This window comes from Eptesicus fuscus, chromosome 21 (genome assembly GCF_027574615.1).
Source record: "Eptesicus fuscus isolate TK198812 chromosome 21, DD_ASM_mEF_20220401, whole genome shotgun sequence".
NCBI classification, from domain to species: Eukaryota; Metazoa; Chordata; class Mammalia; order Chiroptera; family Vespertilionidae; genus Eptesicus; species Eptesicus fuscus.
The window spans coordinates 11963753-11981418 of record NC_072493.1 but is presented as its reverse complement, the minus strand read 5'-3'; the positions used below and the strand labels follow the sequence as shown (position 1 = coordinate 11981418).

Genomic DNA, 17666 nt, shown 5'->3' with positions numbered 1-17666 from the left:
CCCTCTCATCCCATTTATTAAAGAAACAGTAAGAAAAGATACAACGCAGGAAAAACACCAACCATCCTTTCACATCAGGTTGAACAAAGCACAGTGATTTCTTCCCTTCAACCCCCACCCCTCCCACCCTCCTCCCCCTATCCCATCCACATCAGTTTAAATTTTGAGGTTCTTTGATTGGGAGTACCAGTGGAGAGGGAGTTGGATGAACAGTGGAGCCTTGATTCTGGCCTTCTCTAAGTCCCAGAGAAGGAAACTCCAAGACCTGCCAGTCAAGTGGAAATTGTAGTTGGTGGGTCTGTAAAATGGCTGCCCACCTCCCTGTTCTGTGTCAAGCCCCCAGGGAAAGGTATGGCAGTAGAGGACAGGTCCAAGCTGCCCAGGTCAGAGCTGCTGAAGCATGGTCCGTTCACCAATGCAACATTTCTAGAGCAGTGAGCTGATTCTCCAGTGGTGAGCAGGGAACTACATATGAATTGGGACCTACAGGTCACTGTATCCCTGAGGAAAAGTCCACAAGAACAATTCAAGAAACTAGCAAGAAACAAGGGGCAGAAAGCTGTGGGACAAAAGCACAGCAGGCTTCTGGAAGGCTGGAGATCCTTTCTCTCAAGGCTGGGATCATTTCCACCTGCCACAGTCCATGTCCCACAAATAACATTTCACCTTTAATCAAGAAAGAAGCGGAGTTTGAAAGAAGATGACTCATTTGAACTTGAGCCCCAGCTATATACTTCAGACTGTAGCTCCATGACTACCCTTTTACCTAAAACACAGCCTCTGCCCAGAACCACGATGCCTGGAAACCAAGGTGGTCCTAGAGAGAAAATGCTGTTTAAGGGGGTAACATTCCATTTGGGTACATTGCAGCCATTGGACCCCCTGGTCTGGGGAAAGCAGCTGGGTTTGTGCCAGGGAGACTACCCACTCTAGGAAATGGGACCACAGTCTTCATTACAGGACCATTCATCCTTGGAAAGGAAGCTGGGTTTAGACCCAGGGTCCCAGTTGGCCTTGCAAAAGGAGCTGGGTTGATACCCACAGAGCCTGCTGGAGAAGAGCCCAGAGGCCCAGAAGCTGACCTGGGGAAAGGAACCTGACCAGGGCCTAGTGGGCCAGTAGACCTTGGGAAGGTAGTTGGACTTGGACCCTGTAAGCCAGGGGCTCTTGGGAAATTAGCTGGGTTGGGTCCTAGCGGCCCAGAGGCTCTTGGGAAAATTGCTGGATTTGAACCCTGGAAGCCAGCAGACCTCTGAAAGTTAGGTGGGTTTGAAGCCAATGTTCCAGAAGACTGAGAGAAGCCAGCTGAGTTCAGTGCCCCTGAACCTGTCCCCCTTGGAAAGGGATTAGCATTTACCCCCATGGGGCCAGCTGGCCTTGAAAAATGAGCTGAATTAGGGCCTATGGGGCCAGGAGCCCTCGACATGGGAGATGGATTTGGCCCTGGAAGGCCAATTCCCCGAGAGCCAGAACCCAAGTTTGGGCCCATGGGGCCAGGTACTCTTGCCATGGAAGATGGGCTTGTGCCCATGTTTCCAGAAGCCTGTGAGAAAGAAGCGGAATTTGCTCCTAAAAGACCTGCTGCTCTTAGAATGGGGGCAAGATCTAGGTTTTGAGGTCCAGCCATTCTTAAGTTAAGACCAGATCCTGTGCCCAAGAGGCCACCTGCTCTGGTGTCCATGTTAGGGCTTGGGCCCAGGCCACCAGCCCTTGGGTTGGGCCCAAGGCCTGGGCCTAGACCACTTGCTCTGGGGTTGGGCCCAAGGCCTGGGCCTAGACCACTTGCTCTTGGGTTGGGCCCAAGGCCGGGGCCTTGAAACATACCTGACCTTGGGGCAGGGTTTGTACCTATGAAGCCCGATCTCAGATTGGGACTTGGTCCAGGGCCCAGGCCAATGGACCTAGTATTGGGAGGGCCATTCCCAGGAGTCAAGAGGACACCCGTTCTCAGATTGGGTCCAGATCCAGGGCCCATGGGGCCCCCACTTCTGGAGTCAGGTCCTGTTCCCAGGAGACCACCTGCCCTTGAGTTGGGCATAGGACCTGGCCCTGGGAGACCCCCTAACCTTGGGTTAGACATAGGCCCTGGGCCTGGAAGAGCCCCTGCTCTAGAGTTTAGAGCTGGCCCTGGCCCTGGGCCCAAGAGGCCACCTGGCCTTGAGAAAGTAACGGAACCTGCGGCAGTGGGATTCATTCCCCTTGGAAAAGAAGCCATGCCTGAGTCACGAGCACCAGCAGGGAAAGGTGCTGGATTTGAAGCCAATGAGCCTGATGAAGTTGGAAAAGAAGAAGGGTTCCTTGGAAACGGGGCCAGATTTCCACCAAGAGAACCAGTTGCCATAAGGAAGGAATCTGAGGCCATGCCCAGTGGGTGGCCAGTGTTTAGAACAGGACCCTGACCCCCCTGTGGTCCCAGGGAACTGTCCAACCGTCCTCGAGGTGGCAGTGGAGCACGAGTCCAAGGAGTTGGCCGCTCTCTAGGGAAAATCCGGGGTTCTTTCATACTTTCTTGGGTACGTTGGTGATAATGGGCTTCGGGCGAGTTTTGAAAAGAATCTTGTTTTTGATGAGTGCTGTCACCAAGTACTGGGTGCCAGTCTTACAGCCACGCTCATCACAGTCCTGCTCCGTAGAAGTGTGTTTGACTAGGACAGCAAAAGGTTTCTCCAGGTGGATGATTTTCCCGTAGAGGATGTGATGCCCCACGATCAGCACAGGAATTCCCTTTGGCAGAATAAGAATAAGATGCCTGAGATTCAGGGCAAGATCTTAACACTCAAGTCTTCCTAAAGATGCTCTTGGCAGGCAATAGTGGTACCTGCACTCCCTGGTTTGGCTATTACACTGCTATATAGCTACAGTGGACAACCCACCCTCATGTCCTTTATGGCCCTGGTAAGAGAATTTTCACTTTTAGAACTGTGACCTTTTGCCTGGCCAGTGTGGCTCAGTGGCTGAGCACAACCTATGAACCAGGAGGTCACAGTTTGATGCCTGGGTTGTGGACTTGATTCCAGTAGGGGGCTTGCAGGAGGCAGCCGATCAATGATTCTCTCATCATTGATGTTCCTATCTCTCCCTCTCCCTTCCCTTCTCCCTCTCCCTTCCTCTCTCCGGAGGAAAAAAAAAAAAAAAGAACTGTGACCTTTCAAGAGTCCCCAAAACTAAATTTACCTGCAACTGCAGAGGTGGGGGGAGAACAAGCAGATAATTTAGCAGATTAGCTAGCCCTTGATTAACAAACCTGAGGGCAGTCCTCACTCTAGGTCCTGGGAGCACCACCTAGGTGTAGCTTGCTTTCCAGAGGCATTAGGCAAGGAAAGAAAAGCCCCCTCACCTCAGTGGTGTAATGTAGGTCTCCCAGGAGGTTTCCAGCTAATCCAGTGCTGTAGCGAGCCTCGATCTCCCCCTGTAGCTCCATCAGCACCCATTCTGCCAGGCCTCCAGCCCCAGCACTGCAAGCAAAGGGCTGGCGGTTACAATATTTTTGAGGGGGTAAAGGATGAATAGTATCCTACACCACCATTCAAGGCCCAAAGGAACTCTCTGTTGAGCACAAGTTCTTGGGAAACTAGGCAGTGCTAAGCACTGAACTAGAGACTGAAATGCAAGCATCTGTACAAGATGCACCTGAGGACTCTGATTCTTGCAAGGAAATATCAAATCTATATAGCCCTAAGCATTCAAACTACACAAAAAGTCTCAAAATGTACTCACCTTGAGACAATAATTTGTACCATGAGCCTTCCGTCTTTACAAAGTCACTGAAAATAAGCTGTAGAGGGAAAAAATAAGATTTAGGATAATAATGACAGCTAATATTTACCACTTATTGTGTACTAAGCATTTAATGCTTTAGATACATTTTATCTCATTCCTCTAACAATTCCATAAGGTGTCAGCTTTTAAAAAACTGATGTACATCTACAACTGCTTAAAATCGCCAAGGGTTGCCCTAGCCGGTTTGGCTCCTTGGATAGTGTTGGCCTGCAGACCGAGGGTCCCGAGTTCAATTCAGGTCAAAGGCACATACCTTGGTTGCAGGCTCTTCCCCTACCCGGTCCCTGGTTGGGCTCATGCAGGAGGCAACCAATCGATGTTTCTCTCACATCCAAATTTCTGTCTTTCCCTCTCTCTTCAACTCTAAAAATCAATGGAAAAATATCCTCGGGTGAGGATTAAAAAAAAAAAAATCACCAAGGGTCAACTACAGTATGAACAGTTTAAAGATAGCACAATTGGGTTCCAGGTCGCATAGCTATTAGTCAAAGAACCAAAATTTGAACCTAAGACATACACTGCATAGTCCACGCTCTTCACCACTATGCTAATAACTTATCTTTCTCAAGAATGTTTTAAAAAAAAACTAGATCTTTTAGATTTTACTTTTTTTCTTGGTGACGATATGAACTTCGTGTCTACCACTTTGGTTATCTGATACTTCAAGGTTCAAAGGACCCCAAAATAAAAGCCTTGAGAACTTAAAAGTCCTTCAGACAACTTTAGTGAATGGTAAGCAGATTTCTGATATGACTCTCATCAAATGCTTTGACCATCTTTTACTTCGATACTAAAATAGACAATTCTCATTTTATACAATATCACCACCTGGTGGCAAGTTTGTGGTACTCCATGAGAATGGGTTAAAATGGGACATTTTGGCCTGTACTTGTCTTTCTGGGAAGAACAGATTCATGGGGGATTGAGAGCATGGGGGACCTAAACTACAGATTCTGTATAAGTCTTTCCAATGAATAGATGGAGCTTAGTGGAAGGTTATTAGTCCACCAGTGTTTACCAACTGAGTTCAGCAAGTTAACAGGTATAATTGTGCTCAAGCTCAGCAAATAACACAGGTTTCTTTACTGATTTGTTAATCTTCATTTTGGATATCCAGGAAAAAGTATATTACCAGCACACAGACTCAACAGATAGCATAATCTCTACTCTTGAGCACCAAACAAACTTTGGGAATAGCGGTTGGTTGAATCACTGGACTTAAAATTCAAATATAAATGGCAGCTAGTATTTATTGAATTTTTACAATGAATCAGATGCTGTGCAATATACATGGGTGGTATCTCAAACACTGTGACCACTCTATGATACTTATCCCTATTTTGTAGATAAAGCTACTGAGAGATGCACTTGCTTGTATGTGGCGCACACACAGCTAGTATGTGGTAGAGGCAGCCTAAGAACCTAGGCCATTTGACTTTATCTACACTCATTATGACTACCCAATTCTATCCTTCCCAAAGGAGAAAACCAAGTGCCAGTGAAAATGAAAAGGCATCAGGCAGGCACTGCATACACCCAACAACTTGTCAGAAGAGCAACAGAGAATGAAGGCATCCTTGCATAAGTGAGACCTTCGGACGCAGCACTGGTTGCAGGACCACCTACAAACAGGTAATACTCTAGTTCAGGAAGGCAACAGGCCTTCAGAAAAATTAGGCCCTAATTAAAAGAACCACCAAAAGCGCTTAAGAAATCCTTCCCAAGTTTCTTGAAGGAGGATAAGAATTTAAAATCAAAATCCAAAAGGTCTGACTAGAATCAGAACAATCTGGGTGGGGTACACCTTCTCATTGGGTGGCTATCTCTATTTTGAAGTTAATTACTATTAAAAACCTGAAAAATTCAAGTGCCACCACAATTTCTAAGAGAAAAGTCCAGTCAGAGTATTATGTTTACAATACAAAAAGCTTCATTTCTCACATAGCTAAACTTTTCAGAATACTTAATCTGGATTCTTTTGGTTCTAAAGTGAGAACAATCCCATGATGTAGGCACTGTTTTATCATTCCCATTTTACAGATGAGGAAAACAGGCTGAAAGAAGCTACAAGTCAAGTAACAGGTCACAAAGTGGTAGAGTTGGGATGTGAACTCTAACGTCTCCACAATATGGTCTCTCTTGCAGTCCTCTCCTATAGTATATCTGTATTGTGAAATTTAAAAATTCTACTTTATCACCTTAAAATATCCTATCACCCGAATCCTATTTCTTTACTTGCAACAGTTGTCCTTAGGTATACAGCATGTCTGTAAAACTGATTGCTTTACAATACCTAGCCTTTCTCATAGTACCACTTACAAAATGGCAAGTAACCTATGCAGATCTTACAACTCGCCACCAAAGTAGCTAATACATCTGTAGGGCAGGCAGTTAAAAAAGAACAGCAAGCCTGCTTATTATCGTATCTGATTATAGAGGGCATTCTTTGACATCAAAACTCGTTATTTCTGACAAAATTTAATTATCTTCTGAATTGTTAAAAGATTTCTAATGTCTTATAGAGAACAGCATAAGCAATGATCTTCATAATGGTAACTGCCCCCCACCCAAAAAAAATTTGGCAGAATAAAGTATGGAGTGTATCTAATTAAACAGTACAGATTTTACTAAAAGGGGCCTTGACTCAATGGTTTAACTGCAAATTATTAAGTTTCCCTAGAGCAAAATAATGTTTTATAAATTGTTTTCATTAGAACCTTGTAATTCTTGTATTTTAAGCTTTTAAAGAAAAGGGGGGGAGCAGGGAGGAGGCTTTAACTTCTGCTAGGCCAGTGGTCGGAAATATCAACAGTACAACGATTGAAATTTCTTTTGAGAGCCAAATTTTTTAAACTTAAACTTCTTCTAACGCCACTTCTTCAAAATAGACTCGCCCAGGCCGTGGTATTTTGTGGAAGAGCCACACTCAAGGGGCCAAAGAGCCTGTGCTAGGCCAACAGCGTTTATTGTGCTCTTATTTGGTCCCAGAGATTATTCTGTGTTGGGGGATACAGGGAGAAGTCATCAGATCTGGATTCTATGATTATGCACTTATCCCATGTGTGATGAGAGTAATTTAACCTCATTTCAGTCCCCCACCAATAAATTAAGCATAAAAGAGAAGCTATTGCACAGTTGTGAGTTAAATGAGGTTATGAATGTAAAATCCTCAGCACAGTGCCTAAGACAAGGTAAGCCTATAGCATCAAGCTACTGATTACCTGGAGGAACATGGCTTTTTCTTAGTATAGAATGTCTTATTACACTGTGTAATTATTATACCAATGTTTATAGTGGTGTAAAACATTCTACAGAAGCATCAGGTCATCAGAATAAAATCCGTTTTACAAAATGGGAGAGCAATTCAAACGTGGTAGTCAGGGCTCACCAAACTGCTTCAGGGATTAAGTTCTGGAAGGTTTTTTCCCCTCTAAGTATGACTATTTTTCTATGTGCCTTCCCACCAAATGAACAATTCAGTAGTTTGACATACAAATGAATACAGATTTTTATTAGCAGTGTCATTGTGGTTTTGTGACTGAAGGGGATGGTCTAAAGGGGATCTTGTCTGTGGAAAGCCTTATACCATCAAGTACTAAAATCCCTTCCAAAAAGGCATGTGATGGAGTGTAAGTGGAACTGAATGCTTCCAAACTTTTCATTAGTGAAGACTGTGTTCAAAAACGTGTGTGGGTACTATGTACAGACGTGGTACTTTCCCATCACATTTTAGGATTCCCAGGATGGAGGGAATCAATTACTGGTATTTGTAGATAATGAGTGGAAAAGATGACTTCAGTCGATCTGAGTTAATCCAGTTTTCTCCATCTTCTGCTACTCTGCAGCCCCCTCTCCATCTTCCCTAAAGCCCCTTCTTTTCTAGCCCTGCTGGCGGTCTCCCCTCTATCGTGGACTCTCCTCCCACCGGCTCCCATCTTCTCCCCCCTCTCTCCCCTGTTCCCTTCCCATCCCTTCAGTTAGGGCCACAAACACTCCCTGTGTCTGGTCCCGCCCACTTTCTGGGACTACTCAATCCGCTTCCCCTCTCTTCACCAACCCCCTCCAAATGCCCCCCCCCCCCTTTTTGCTGGGACCTCTTACCAAGCTGTTTAACCCTTTCTCCAACCTCCCAGGTAATGGATTCTTTACTACCTTACTCCCCCACCCCCCCAAGAGTGACCTTCCAAACCGTTTACCCTCCTCCGAAGATTCCTCTTAAACGTCTCCTTCCACCACCCATTAAATCGTGGCCTGTTCCCCCTAAATTCTAAAACACTTCGTTCCATCCTCCAGGACCTCACCCCACTCTTCCCCCGTCTCTTCGCCCACAAAAGGACCTGGATCACTTTCCCGACTGTTTCTTCCTTCAACCACCCTCCAAAATCACCTCTGCCAGCAGCCTCCCCGCCCCGATTTAACATGTCCCTTCGAACCTCACAGCCCTACAACCCCCCCCCCCCCCCATCCCCTTTCCGGTATTCCCGCTACTTCTAGGGTTCCAGCGCCACCCCGCTCCCGCAAGCCTCCCGCGCTGGGCTCCCTCCCGCCGGGAAGGGCCCCTTTTCGCACGTACCTCGAGAATCCGGCCCGCGCCGCCCCCTTCTCCGTCCTCCGCCCGCGCTCGGCCACCCTTTCCGCCCGTCTCCGCTGCGCTCCGCCCCGCTCGCTCCCTTCCTTCCCTCCGCCTTCCGTCTCCACACCGCTCCACCCCCACCCCCCCCACCCCCCAGTTCCCGGCCTTCCTGTTCCCGGACCCCCCAGTTTCGTCCCCACTTCTGCGCGGCCCTCCCCGCTCCCTGCTCCCTTCCCGATCTCCCCTCCCCCGCCCGCCCGCCCGCCCGCCGCTCCCCGCCCCACCGCTCGCCATTCTTCTCCCGGAGCTGCGCGCCCCGCCCGGCCCCAGCTCCCTAGCTTCCCGTTCCCTCGCCCCCTCGCCCCCATCCCCGGCTCGGCCCTCGCTCCCCGCGGCCTCCCGCGCCCCCCTGCCCGCGGCCTGACCTGCAATGGCGGCCGCCGAGCGCGGCGCCGCGCGGCCAACGGGCGACAACCGAACCTCCCGCCGCCGTCGCCGCCGCCGCGAGCACTGCCTGCGCACTTCCGGCCTTGCGCCGCGAGCACTTCCGGGGCAGGGCACGCGGGTGCGCGCACGTGGGGCCGGGGCGGAGAGAAGCGAGCGCCCGTCGGCGGGTGAGTCGGGGAAGAGGTGTGGGAAGCGGCTGTGAGAGAGGGCAGTTCGAGGGGGCGCGGCCGGCCCTCAGTCGGAGCCCCGTGGAGCTCCCCTGTCCCCCTGTGTCGAGGGCGGGTGGGGGCTACTTCGTAGGTCCCCGGAGATGAAAGGGGCGGTGGAGACCTCGTGCGCGCTTCAGACTCCCTCTCAGCCGGGCTGGGCCGGGCCCAACACCCCTTTTCTGCTCTCGGGTTCCTAACCGTGAAGGGAGACGAGTAAGGGGTCCACCAGGCCCGGCCCCTGCCCTTTCCGAGGGCGTAAGTTGGCCGTAGGGGGCGGGGGGTTGGAGGGGTAGTTGACAGATGCCAGACCAAGTCCTGTCGCTTCCTCGTTCAGCTCTGGGTTCTGGCTGCCCCATCAATCCCACCTTCAAGTCTGATTTGAAACCTTAGCGTGCTGTAGAGTTAGGAAGAAGTGCTGGCTAAAATGCAGATTCCTAGCGTCTGCACCCCCAGAAATTGGAATTCTGGAGCTACGGAGTAAGACCACAAATCTTGCATTTTTTGAAAACCATTGGAATTCTGGAGCTATGGAGTAAGACCACGAATCTTGCATTTTTGAAAACCATTTATTCAAGGTGATTTTGATGCAGGAGTTCTGCAGACCTGACTTTGAGAGAGACTGACTTAGGCTCTCAGCGTTTCTTGCCTCTGGAGAGGGTCGTGGCGCTTACTCTACTTTCCCAGCATTTCGCAAGTGGTATTAACCCTCGGAGAAGCCTCACACCCCAAATGGAAAGAAGGACCTTAATTCTTTCTTCCTGGAATACAGCCGGTCAGCTCCAGGCGTCTCCCTTGGTTCAAGTGTAGGCTCCCATTACAGAATGATATTATGTTCAGTCTTTTGCTCTAAGATCACTGTTTAGATTCTCACCCTTCTTTTCCATACTTCCTTCAGGCAGTTGTCAGGATTGTTAGAATTCTGGGTGATGCTCTATATGTTGATCTTTTAATATTTTTGCAAAAGAATCTTGAGCTTCTGGAGATTATTTGATAGATTCTTGTGTGGGGCATGAAAATACCACTAGTTAGATACGTAGAAAAGAACTTCAGTGAGATATAGTTGGAGTCTTTCATTCAGAGCAGTAATAATAAGGAACAATACTGCAGTTAACATTTTACAAAAATGACTTTTTTTTTCCTCCTCCCTTAGGAATGGGTGAATTTAAAGTCCATCGAGTTCGTTTCTTTAATTACGTTCCATCAGGGATCCGCTGTGTGGCTTACAATAACCAGTCAAACAGATTGGCTGTTTCAAGAATAGATGGCACTGTGGAAATATATAACTTGTCCGCAAACTACTTTCAGGAGAAAGTAAGTCATTTGGAAGCCTGATTTGGTATTTCTGGTGTTAATTTTCTTCTTAAGTTTGGTTCTACAAAAACGTGTACGTCTTTTGTAGTCAGAGATCAAAAGAAAGTGACTGTACCCTCTCTGGAGTTGTTTTGAACTATGTAACTTCTGTAGCATGCGATTTCTTGTCTGACCGATGAGAGACGCTCCAAGCTTTGATGTGTTATGTTAGTTAGAAAGAGCTTACCTAGGAATTGTGGCAGCTCACTGTCATTTGGAAACTGAGGTTTGCTCGTTCTTTTGGGCACAAAAAGGAAAATTGTCGAGACCGTTACTTTATATCAGTCTCCACACTGTTGCAGCTTTAGTAAGCTGGCATTTCCTGCTGGGGTGTCTATACCAGTTTCAGGAAAAATCATGAAACATTTTAATATCAGAAACTTTGGTGATGTGATAGCAGGAAGTAGATTCCTAAGTTGGTCTGTCAGAGAATATAGACTTTCATCCCTATATTTGGGAGTAAAGGAGATTTTAAATTAGGTAAAATTCCAGTTGGATGTATCTAGAGGGATGTGACAGCAGCGTTTTTTTCAAAGGCACTGATTACTGATTTCAGGTGCAACATGTAATTCCATTCACATTGATTGAGTGTCTTACATACCCTGGGCATCATGATGTAAGTGGGTAGATAGGTAAATGTATGAATTTATTGCCCAGTAGCCTAGTGCTTGGAATGTAGGCACTCTGTAAAAGTTTCTAAATGAATGAGTGGCAAATATTAGGCATTAAAACAAATGTCAGATGCCCTACACTCAAGGAGTTCAAAGTCCAGTTAAATTTTATATAAAACTAAGTACAGGCATAGAATATTAGTAGAGAGATAACTTACTCTGATGAGGTGGGTTTAGGAATCTTGGAAAAGAATGACTTATTGAGCTGATCCCTGAAGAACTAATAGGAGTTAAAAAATTACTGGTCACCACAACTGGGTCTTAGTGTGAACAAATGTGCTGTGGTACATGCTTGTTGCATCCTGTGTTTTTCTTGTCATTTATGACAGCTGTGATTATATAATAATTTGTATATTTGTTTAACGTCTTCCCCATTGAACTTCAAATTTTATGAAAGCAGGGACCATGTCAGTGATGTTCATGACTATATTTCCAGCATTTAGCAAGTGTCTAGGAGAGGCGTCCTCAAACTACGGCCCGCGGGCCACATGGGGGTGTTTTTGCCGTTTTGTTTTTTTTTTACTTCAAAATAAGATATGTGCAGTGTGCATAGGAATTTGTTCATAGTGGGTTTTTTTTAACTATAGTCCAGCCCTCCAATGGTCTGAGGGACAGTGAACTGGCCCCCTGTTTAAAGAGTTTGAGGACCCCTGGTCTAGGATAAAGCCACTGCTGAATTAATACTTATTGAATGAATTACATCAACCATTTGTTACTTGTGTCTCTTATTCTCTCATCTGTTTTTTCAGCAATTAAGTAATTCAATCTAGTTTTCTGCTTTCTTTCCCTACTATTTAAGGTTGCTTAGCTCTGTTAGTTACTCTCAGAATAAGAAAAAATTGTGTCTCTCAGAGTGAAAAGAATAGGGATAGGGAGACCAACGTTCTCTTCCTGTTATTGACTGACACTTTGGCAAGCCACTTCACCCACAAGTACTTTGTTTGGCCTTTTCAAATTCAGATAGGAAAAATTATACTTACCCAGTCTCTTTTGTGTCAAGCAAATAAAAGAATAAAATGCCTTGATAGATATGAAACTTTTTGATTGCTAAGAAAGCACTTAGAAATCTGAGACTTGAATGAAAGGCTGGAGTGAACTGCATTAGTTTATCTTTTATTTTTTAAACAGCTTTTTACAGGTAAAATTGACAAAATAAGCAGCATGTACTTAAAGTATATAAATTAATAACTTTTGACATACACACACACACCCTTTGAAACCATCACCCAATCAAGATAGTTGCATTGATTTTTTTTTTTTAAATAGATACTTCAAATACAATTAGATGCAAATTTTATTCTACTGAAAAGGTTTTTTGGTGTTTTTTTCCCCAAGCCAAACTGTATCCAGCTTTACTAAAGATACTTTTCATAAACAGTCATGGTATTACAGGCAGGACATGGGCAGACAATCGTTAACAGTATACAACAACTTTCAAACTCCCTTCTTCAATGAACTGCCAAAATGAGAAAGCCACTATAAAACCCAGTGAAGTCTTCATCTGATGCTCTGAACAGGGAAGGTTTAGAGAGAGGGTTGACATTTCACATTAAGCATGTTGTTTAACAGCTTTTCACAAGCCGACCCTGACTTTCAGGAAATGAAATGAAAATGGCAGAGAATATCAATCTGTAGATCCACAATCCGAAAAGGAACTGCTGCTCTTTTGAGGGATGCCATCTCAGTGGTGACACTGGAAAGACCATATTGTCCAACATACTAGAAATCAATTTTTTAAAATATATTTTATTGATATTTTACAGAGAGGAAGAGAGAGGGATAGAGAGTTAGAAACATCGATGAGAGAGAAACATCGATCAGCTGCCTCTTGCACACCCCCCACTGGGGATGTGCCCGCAACCAAGGTACATGCCCTTGACCACAATCGAACTTGGGACCCTTGAGTCCGCAGGCCGACGCTCTATCCACTGAGCCAAACCGGTTTCGGCTAGAAATCAATTTTTTTTGGGTCGGGTCCCAATAGCGCTTAAGAGAGCCAAAGTCTATGCTTAAAGTGGAGAGGGAGAAAAGGACATAAAAACGAACTTTAGTTTTCCCACATGACGAGGCGTTTGTGCCAAGATGGCTAATGTGTGTCAACATCAAGAGATCCCTTCTCCCAGGGACCAAGAGGAAGTTTCTCAAAACTAGAAGGGAAAGGTATTCCCCCCGACTTCCCATGTCAGTCCAGCTTTGGAGACATTCTATTAGTACTATATGTCCTTCCCCCAAAAATAGCAATGACGTGTTCTGTGTGCTAACAACATAGCTTTAAAAAAAAGTAAAACAAAATTCTGCATTTTTATAAAACTTGATAAAAATAGTATTTCAAACTGTACAGTCACCAGAAATACACAGTTATCAAAAATGCACAGACTTCACTTGGCATCTCCAGCACCTTCAGCTTTCTGTGCCTGGTCTGTTTTGGCATCTCCGTTTTCTGCAGGGTTATTCCCATCTTTGCCAGCATCAGCTTTCCCTTTTCCCTTTCGGTACCTTCTCTCCTTTCTTTGCAGGGGCCTTTTTTAGGCTTGGGCTCTGGCTTTGGAGGAGCAGGTTTCGATAACCTGGCGGATCTTCTCTGTGGTTCGTCCTTCACCTTGGCTTTATCTCCTTTAGCATCCCCTTCAGCCTTTCTCTTGGGCATAATGGCGATGGTGGCGGGAGGTCCGAGTGGGATGCAGCAGCGCGTGGGCTTTGTCGGTCCGGGGGTCAGTCTAGCTTCCTCACACTGCTAGGGCTCTGGGGGGTTTATAAAGTTTTTATAGCCCCGAGAGCCCCAGACTGGTTCCTACTGAAAAGGTTTTACAGAACAAGTTCTACTAAAAGAAACAAAACCAACTGTAGAAATAACTAAAACACAATCCTGGAAAAAAATGAAAATGTCAATAGACATGATCTTCTGATAGCACAAAATCCCACACTCGTTACTTCTAGGGAAGTGTTTTATTTTTTAAATTTTTATTCATTGATTTGAGAGAGAGAGGGGAAGAGTGAAACATTGATTTGTTGTCCCACTTATTTATGCATTCATTGGTTGCTTTTTAAAAATATATATGTTTTGTCCTAACTGGTTTGGCTCAGAGGAAAGAGCATTGGCCTGTGAACTGAAGGGTCCCAGGTTCGATTCCAGTCAAGGGCATGTACCTTGGTTGCGGGCACATCCCCAATAGGGGGTGTGCAGGAGGCAGCTGATCAATGTTTCTCTCTCATCGATGTTTCTAACTCTCTCTCCCTCTCCCTTCCTCTCTGTAAAAAATCAATAAAATATATATATTTTTAAAAATAATAAATAATTAAAAAATAAAAATATATATATGTTTTTTTATTTGAGAGAGAGAGGAAGGTAGAGGGCTAGAGAGAGAAACGTCCATGTGAAGGTGCTGCATGCCCCTTACTGGGGATCGAGCCTGCAAATCGACCTCTTGGTTCATGGATCAATGCTCAATCACTGAGCCACACTGGCAGGGCTGGTTGCTTCTTGTGTGTATCTTGACCTGGGTTTGAACCCGAAACCTTGGGTTCAGTGCTGTAACTGAGTTACCTAGCTAGGGCTAGGGAAGTATTTTCTTTTTCTTTTCTTTTTTTAAAAATATACATTGATTGATTTCAGAGAGAAAGGGAGAGGGGGGAGAGAGAGAGAAACATCAATGATGAGAGAATCATTGATTGGCTGCCTCCTGCACATCCCCCACTGGGGATCAAGCCCACAACCCAGGCATGTGCCCTTGATCAGAATCAAACCTGGGACCCTTCAGTCTGCAGGCTGACGCTCTATCCACTGAGCCAAACCAGCAAGGGCTTATTTTTCACCATGTTGCCTGTGACCACTCAGTGCTGGTAGATGATGAATTCATGATGGGTTGTTGAAGTTATGATGTTTCTGCAGTTTTTCCCAGGTCATGAGTCTCGAGCTACAGAAGCTTTGTGTTGGGCAAAAGGACAGCGACTCTTTAGTGCTGGACTCAATGGAGAGATTATCGAGTATGATTTGCAGGCCTTAAACATCAAGTATTCTGTGGATGCCTTTGGAGGACCCATTTGGAGCATGGCTGCCAGCCCCAGTGGCTCTCAACTTTTGGTCAGTATGCAACTGTTGGTAATTTAAACCAAGATTCTCTTGTGCCCACGTAAAACTTCTTCCCTGTGTTCATAGGAAGGTAGATTAAAGTTATGTTACGCTATTTAGCAATTCCGATCTGAGTTAGATTTCAGCAATCCCAGAATGAGATTGTAGTTGATATTGGGGATTAATAATCCCTTGTCCTTTTGCATCCTTTCTGTTTTTACTTTTGACCTTGTTCATTCATTTATGAAATGAGAGGGTTAGTTTGGTTTCCCAAACTTTGTTCTTTGGAATTGGGAGCTGTAGAGACTTTTGTTTTGTTGTGTTTTACAATGAATTTCCTTTCAGAATATAGCATATTAAATCCTTTTGTAGAGTCACAGTGCACTAATGCATATTAAAAATTCCTAGGTCCTTCTACTAGTTAACTTGTGCAACTGTGTTTCACCACAGTGTTTCTCAAAATTGTTTGAGCACAGACTGAGAAGACTGCTCCCCCAACCATTAACATTAGAATGGGTGCTTTCAGAGGTTGAACCTTTTGTGATAAGACCACTGTTCTCTTCTGGTTTGCACTAATTTGTACAATATCTTGATAAGTCTCTGTTTAGATTATACACTGAATGGCCAGATTATTATGGTCTCTGAACACATAATAATCTGGCCACTCGGTGTATATCCTATATAATCCTATATAATAAAAGGCTAATATGCAAATTGTCCCCTCAACCAGGAGTTTGACCAGCAGGCAGGCCGGCCAACTGCCCATGTCCCCTCCCCCTGGCCAGGCTGGCCGGACCCCCACGCATGCACGAATTCATGCACCGGGCCTCTAACACACACACACACACACACACACACACACACACACACACACACAGTGGCAAGATTATTATGCGTTCAGAGATCATAATAATCTGGCCACTCAGTGTATAGTTACTAGGTCTTTCATTTAGTCCATGGGTCTCTAGCAGAGATGCCCTGTGAAATCCTACTTCTATTCTATGTCCAGTGCAGGAATTGGGCCACTACTTAGCCTGCTTTCTTGTCAGGACATAAAGGCTACCAAGAATACACAACCAGTTTCTTGGTGCCAGTACTTTTTTCTGTGTCACTAATTATTTTTCAGAGCAAGTGATCACTTTAGGGAAGAAATGTATATATTTGTAAATAAATATGTTTAAAAGTGTAAAAGTTAAAAATGTAAAATGCTTATCTTCTCTATTTTCTACCTCCTCTCCCCTAATAGGTTGGTTGTGAAGATGGATCTGTGAAACTATTTCAAATCAACCCAGACAAAATCCAGTTTGAAAGAAATTTTGATCGGCAGAAAAGTAAGGGTCATTTCTGGTGGGGCTGTGAATAGCCTTAGCAAGTAGTTATGTTTCTGTGCCACTAGGGATGGGATATTTCCCCATGGGTCCAGGTAATATTTTAACTACTAGAGGCTTGATGCACGAAATTTGTGCAAGAGTAGGCCTTCCTTCTCCCAGCGGCCGGCACCAGCTTCCCTCTGGCACCCGGGACCTGGGCTTTCCTCTTGCTGCGGCAGGCACCTGGGACCTGGGCTTCCCTCCCAGCCCCAGCTTCATCCAAAAGGTCATCCGGAAGTATGTCCAGTCTAATTAGCATATTATACTTTTACTAGAGGCCCAGTGCATGATTGAATCATGCACGTGTAGGGTCCCCTACACACTTTCGCTTTTCGTGGTGGAGCTGGGTGCCTGTCCGCTGGTGCACCAGGCCTTTCAGAAGCCTCCGGCTCAGAGAGGCACCCAGCTCCCATGCTTTTGATGGTCCGCGGCCGCTGAGGGGGGCTACCCTGCTGTTGAGAGGCGCAGGGGGCGGAAATCCCGCCCCCTGCGCCTCAACAGCAGGGTAGCCCCCCTCAGTGGCAGCAGATCCGTGCCTCTCAATGGCCGGATAGGCCATCCCGAGTCCCGCCCCCCAGCCTCCCGCTGCCCAATCATGGGCGTAGCGGAGTGATGGTAATTTACATGTTACTCTATTACTAGATAGGATTATTATAGACTAGAGGCCCGGTGCACAAAATTCGTGCACTCGGGGGTGGGGGGCCCCTCAGCCTAGCCTGCGCCTTCTTGCAGTCCGGGAGCCCTCAGGGGATGTCCGGCTGTTGGACATCCTTAGCACTGCTGCAGAGGCGGGAGAGGCTCCCACCACCACAGCTGCGCTTGCCAGCCATGATCCTGGCTTCTGGCTGAGCAGTGTGCTCCCCCTGTGGGAGCACACTGACCACCAGAGGCAGCTCCTGCATTGAGTATCTGCCTCCTGGTGGTCAGTGCACATCATAGCGACTTGTCAACCGGTCAACTGTCTGCTCCCTGGTGGTCAGTGCATGTCATAGCAAGCGGTTGAGCGTCCTTAGCATATCATTAGCATATTGCACTTTGATTGGTTGAACGGATAACCAGATGACCGGATACTTAGCATATTAAGCTTTTATTATATAGGATATGCTAACTCTGAGTACAGGGTATGTACTAGAAGCCATCTCTAGCTCAGGTTTTCTCCATTATATAGCATAGTTGTGTTTGCTTGGTTAAGTGAAA

General features: G+C 45.9%; 3 protein-coding genes and 1 pseudogene across 5 annotated transcripts in view; 1 reads left to right on the top strand and 3 right to left on the bottom strand.

Moving 5' to 3' along the window:
* Positions 1-2503, bottom strand: DERPC (DERPC proline and glycine rich nuclear protein). Its single transcript, XM_054711350.1, has one exon. The coding sequence runs from the start codon at positions 2501-2503 to the stop codon at positions 836-838; it is 1668 nt and encodes a 555-aa protein (XP_054567325.1). The 3' UTR covers positions 1-835.
* On the bottom strand, positions 2500-8845 carry CHTF8 (chromosome transmission fidelity factor 8). The gene is made up of 4 exons (XM_054711351.1): positions 8779-8845; positions 3718-3775; positions 3338-3455; positions 2500-2724 (listed from the first exon to the last, which is right to left on the bottom strand). The coding sequence occupies exons 2-4, from the start codon at positions 3738-3740 to the stop codon at positions 2500-2502; spliced, it is 366 nt and encodes a 121-aa protein (XP_054567326.1). The 5' UTR covers positions 3741-3775; positions 8779-8845.
* UTP4 (UTP4 small subunit processome component) overlaps positions 8784-17666 on the top strand; it is a 38046-nt gene continuing 29163 nt past the window's right edge. Inside the window, exons 1-4 of one of the 3 annotated variants that reach the window (XM_028143224.2) lie at positions 8784-8967; positions 10160-10320; positions 14920-15111; positions 16346-16430. In XM_028143224.2, the coding sequence (XP_027999025.2) occupies positions 8784-8967; positions 10160-10320; positions 14920-15111; positions 16346-16430 (622 nt within the window). Of the gene's footprint in view, positions 8968-9020; positions 9265-9507; positions 9542-10159; positions 10321-14919; positions 15112-16345; positions 16431-17666 lie in introns of those variants that run through there. The other 2 variants (XM_054711348.1, XM_054711349.1) reach the window with 2 other exon arrangements.
* Positions 13342-13685, bottom strand: LOC103284619 (non-histone chromosomal protein HMG-17-like; annotated as a pseudogene).